The following is a 4,787-nucleotide window of genomic DNA, read 5'->3' as shown; positions in this document are numbered from 1 at the left end:
TCTCCACTTCCAGCTATGGTAAAACTCTTCGGCTTTCACTTTAAAAGTTCAGGAAAATAAGGCAAGTTCTTAGCATTGAAAGGGGACCCTCAGAAATCTGCAAATTCTCCACATTACATATAATTTCTTCCAAAAAACTCTAGTTTTCTCACTAAAAACACTTACATCACTTCTTTAGATTCCTTCCCTTTTCAGTACTAGCTGCTCTTTTGGGTGTCCATTCTCTATGAAATAATACAATTATCACTACACTNGAACCCACGAACCGCGAGATCATGACCTAAGTGAAAGTCGGACGCCCAACCGACTAAGCCACCCAGGCGCCCCAGTGACTTGACATTCTTTTGATTCAATCAAATGTGTCATCGGCAAAATGAGATACAATGTCACTTGTCTTCAGCGAAACTTGCAAAGAGCTGAACGACAGATATGAAATGTGGAACTATCAAGAACTTCAGTTATATTAATTGATGGCACACCTGAGTCCAGCCAAGCACTATAGGAGGACCTAGAATTTTTAATGCACACTGGCCTCCATTTATGGACAGCATTGCTTCCTAGGACTAACTGCTCCAAAATCCTTGAAACTGCTTGCATGGTCTTATTTTCTACTAAGAATTCATTCAACGTAAATTTCACGAGCTGGCTCCAGTGTGCAAACGGCAGGTAAGCAAGATACAACCCTCTGCCTCAATAAACTCAGTGAAAGAGAAAGTCAAAAACAATTCAGGGTAAGTTCTGTGAGAGGGGCACTTAAAGGGTGCTAGCAACTCAATTTCTTCATCAACATAATGAGCCACGACCCACCTCATGGGGCTGTGGTAAGAAGGGAAATGTGTGTGAGATTTCACCTGGATGACAGGAAGGAGGAGAAGAACGACCCCAACAGGCTGTGGCTGCCCACATCCCTTAGTGAGAAACCAGGGTGACCTGAAGAACAGTCCCTCTAGGCCTAGAGAGACTCCACTGAGAAACTGGGCTTTCTGAAAGAAGCCATGTCACAAGGGTAAGGTCACAGCGCCTTCTCTGCGCTAGCAGAGCACTTTAGCTCCAATTGCTTTCTTCAACAGAGTCCTAAATCGTGGTGTCTCAATTCTGACAGAGACAAACCCAACAAACTGAAAGGGGTTTATGGAAAATTTCACCAAGAAGGTCATCTGTTACTGGCTGAATTGTGCCCCCCATGCCAAATCATACTGGGGGGAAGGTTGAAATCCTAATTCCCAGTACCCGAAAATGTGACTATATTTGGAGACAGGGCCTTTAAAGAGGCAATTATGTTAAAATGAAGTCACCAGAGTGGGCCCTAAGGCAACAGGACTGGTCCTTTTAAGAAAGGATATTAGGACACAGATACGAGGGAAGACCATGCGAAGACGGGGAGAAGACAGCCATCTACAAACCAGACAGAAAGGTCTCAGAAGAAACCAGGCCTGCTGACACCTTGATCCGAGAATTCTAACCTCCAGGACTGGCAGGAAATACACTTCTGTTGTTTACGCCACCCAGTCTGTGGTACCTTGTTACAGCAGGCGTTACAGACTAATACAGCATTCTACTACAAACAGCTGACAGAGAGTAGGAGGAGATAAGCATCTGGGAAGAGATGAGAAACAGAAAAAAAGTTTCACTTGGTTAATCCAACACTAAAGTGAAAAGGCAATTAGTGCTCAAGAGAATGAAAAGAAAAGCCACAGACTGGGAGCAAATATTTGCCGAAGACACGTCTGATAAAGGACCATTATCCGAAATACACAAAGACTTCTTAAAACACTCTTAAAACACAACAACAACAAAACAAACAACTTCATTAAAAAGTGAGCCAGACATCTCCTCAAAGAAGATATAGAAATGGCAAATAAGCCTAAGAAAAGATGCTCCACCTTATATACCATCAGGGAAATGCAACTTGAAACAATGAGATCTCACTTCACATCTATTAGCTTGGCCAAAACCCATAACGCTGACAATATCAAATGGTGGCAAGCACGTGGAGCAGCATGAACTCTCATTTACTGCCAGTGGGAATGCAAAATGGTAGAGCCACTTTGGAAGTCAGTTTGTCAGTTTTTTACAAACTAAACATGCTCTTACCATATGAGCCGGCAGTCACGGCTCCCTGGTATTTACTATTTACCCAAAGGAAGATGGAAACTTATGTCTACATAAAAACCTGCATACAAACGTTTATGACAGCTTTACTCAGAATGCCAAAACTTGGAAGCCAAAAAGTGTCCCTCAGTAGGTGAATACATAAGATGTGGTGCATTCAAATAAGGGAATTTTTTTTTAACATTTTTTTTAACGTTTTATTTATTTCTAGGAGAGAGAGAGAGAGACAGCGTGAGCAGGGGAGGGTCAGAGAGAGAGGGAGTCACAGACTCTGAAACAGGCTCCAGGCTCTGAGCTGGCAGTCAGCACAGAGCCCGACGTGGGGCTGGAACCCACAAACTGTGAGATCATGACCCAAGCGAAAGTCAGACGCTTAACCGACTAAGCCACCCAGGTGCCCCTAAATAAGGGAATATTATTCAGCACTAAAAAAGGAGCTACCAAGTCATGAAAAGACACAGAGGAAGCTTAAAATGCATCTCACTAAGTGGAAGAAGCCAATTTGAAAAAGCTTCATACTGTATGATTCCAAATACATGACGTTGTGGAAAAGTGAAAACAGCAAAAAGACAAAGCATAAAGACAGCAAAAAGATGAGTGCTTGCCAGGGGTTAGTGGGAGGGAGGGACGAGGAGGGTGAGCATAGAAGATTGAGGAGCAGTGACACTACACTATGATACTATAATGGTGGATGAGTGTCACAGATCTGTCCACCCAATGGCCAACATCATGAGTGCAGCCTAAGGTCGATGATAATGCTGGGTCAATGCAGCTTCATCAGTTGTTAACAAATGTGCCACTCTGGTGGGGGGATGTTGACAAGGAGGGAGGCTGTGCATGTGTGGGAGCAGGGGGTACATGGGAAATCTCTGTACATTCCATTCAATTTTGCTGTGAAGCTAAAACTCCTCTAAAAATGAATCTACTAAATCAAAGGCAGTTAGTGGCTCCTCTTCTTTGCTTCCATAACAATCTGAGAGTTTATCACACTTTGCTCCTGAATCTGTCTCCAACAAACGCTAAGCTCCTCTGGGGCAGGAACGTTGGCCATCTTAGTTCCTTTGATATCTGGGATGGCCCTCAATACATAAGGGAAAGTATGTACACACTACTTTTACCACTGCTGAATAAACAATATAAAAAAACGCAGGTGAGAAAACTAAGAGACTCTCTTTGCTCCCGTATTTTTAAGCAAGCTTATTTAGACAAATGGGACAAGATGTGAATGGATTCATATCTCCCCCAAATGGTTCCACTTATCCCTCCTCAGGCCAAGGCCCTATGGAATGAAGCAGTCAGATGGGACCCTTTAGTGCTGCCTTGGTGGAAATGGGAATTTTACCTCATCTACTGCCACTATGTTCCTCTAAAACTTTCTTGCATCTATAATGCCATCTGTGTACATTTGGGAACAGTTACAGTAATAAAGGCAAAGTCCTACAGAAATAATTTTTTTAAAAATGTTATGTAGTTACAGTGAATATGCAGTAAACACTTAACCGAAGTGAGTAACAGTCCTTTAGCATTTTAAAGGTAAGGGAAAAGTACCAAATGGGGTTAAGTCACATTATGGACTAATGGCCTGTAAACCTTCGTTTCAAAGCAAAGGGAAAAAGCTTTGATAAGAGCTACTTTTTACCATAAAAATGAATGTCTTTCAAATACTTTGTGATTTTTCCAAGTCAAATGGTCAAGTTTCAAACAAAAATTAAAACCACCATCCAGTTATGACCCTTAAGATGTGGGCTTTACAAATGGAAATGGTAAAACAATCTTTGATAAGGAAATGGTGCTAAGTACGACAGCAAAGAAGAGTCTACAGTAAAGACTTCATATGCTAGTTCCAGGGTTGTGCGCTGACAGACAATACTTAGACTCCACCCTCAATACAACTGTGTGTGATGAGTGTCACTTTTCTCAACACTTTGATGTTAACATCACTTTCCACAAGATTTTTGATGTTAACTATTGCTGTTCTGGCTGTGGTCCAAACTGAATCAATATGTTTGCCCACTAGACCCCACAGATTTTCAATTCATTTTTATAGCAAGTCTCCCTTGAACAGCAAATAAGAACAGAGTGTTTCACATCACTTCTACAGTGAGAAGTAAGTTTTTTATAGGTTACATTAATGTGCATTTATAAACGTTTCCCTCTAATTGTTAGCCTATAAGACTTTTCTCATTCTCCACTTGTTACCTATGGACTACAACTAGGGTTCAAATTCTCTTTAGAAACCACCCAACTGATGTTTTCAGAGTGACCAGGACAGAGGTTTTCAAACTTGGCAGCACGTGAGAATTGTTTGGGGGTGAGGGGGCAGGACTTTCTAAAATACGGAGCTTCCTAAACTCAACCTCCCACCTTCTGAATCAGAATCTCTGGGTAAAGCCCGGAGGTGACTCTTCAGAGAGAGCTTATCAAATGTCACTTATCAGGAAACCTGTGATCTTGGAATACAGATAAGCATGACTCATCATTTCAGCTTATATGCCCCTACCAACAAATATCCCAATACCTCTTAACATTACTGAGTGATATGAACACGCCCTGAGCAGGGTAATTTCAGCTAATCCACTCATTTCTATAGCACAACTTATGAATAATAAATAAGAAGGAAGCCAAGAGGAAAAATAGTTTCCTAATTAAAATTCTGTAAGTAAAATAAAAGGCTC

At 41.6% G+C, this 4,787-nt stretch overlaps 1 protein-coding gene across 1 annotated transcript in view; it reads right to left on the bottom strand.

Moving 5' to 3' along the window:
• Positions 1-4,787, bottom strand: part of POLA1 (DNA polymerase alpha 1, catalytic subunit) — a 297,019-nt gene that overhangs the window by 57,355 nt on the left and 234,877 nt on the right. The window contains 1 exon segment of the mRNA XM_077775065.1: positions 3,369-3,431. Within this exon segment, the coding sequence (XP_077631191.1) occupies positions 3,369-3,431 (63 nt within the window).

This window comes from Crocuta crocuta, unplaced genomic scaffold, assembly GCF_008692635.1.
Source record: "Crocuta crocuta isolate KB4526 unplaced genomic scaffold, BGI_CrCroc_1.0 scaffold1468, whole genome shotgun sequence".
NCBI lineage: Eukaryota > Metazoa > Chordata > Mammalia > Carnivora > Hyaenidae > Crocuta > Crocuta crocuta.
This window is presented reverse-complemented; position numbering and strand designations above follow the sequence as displayed.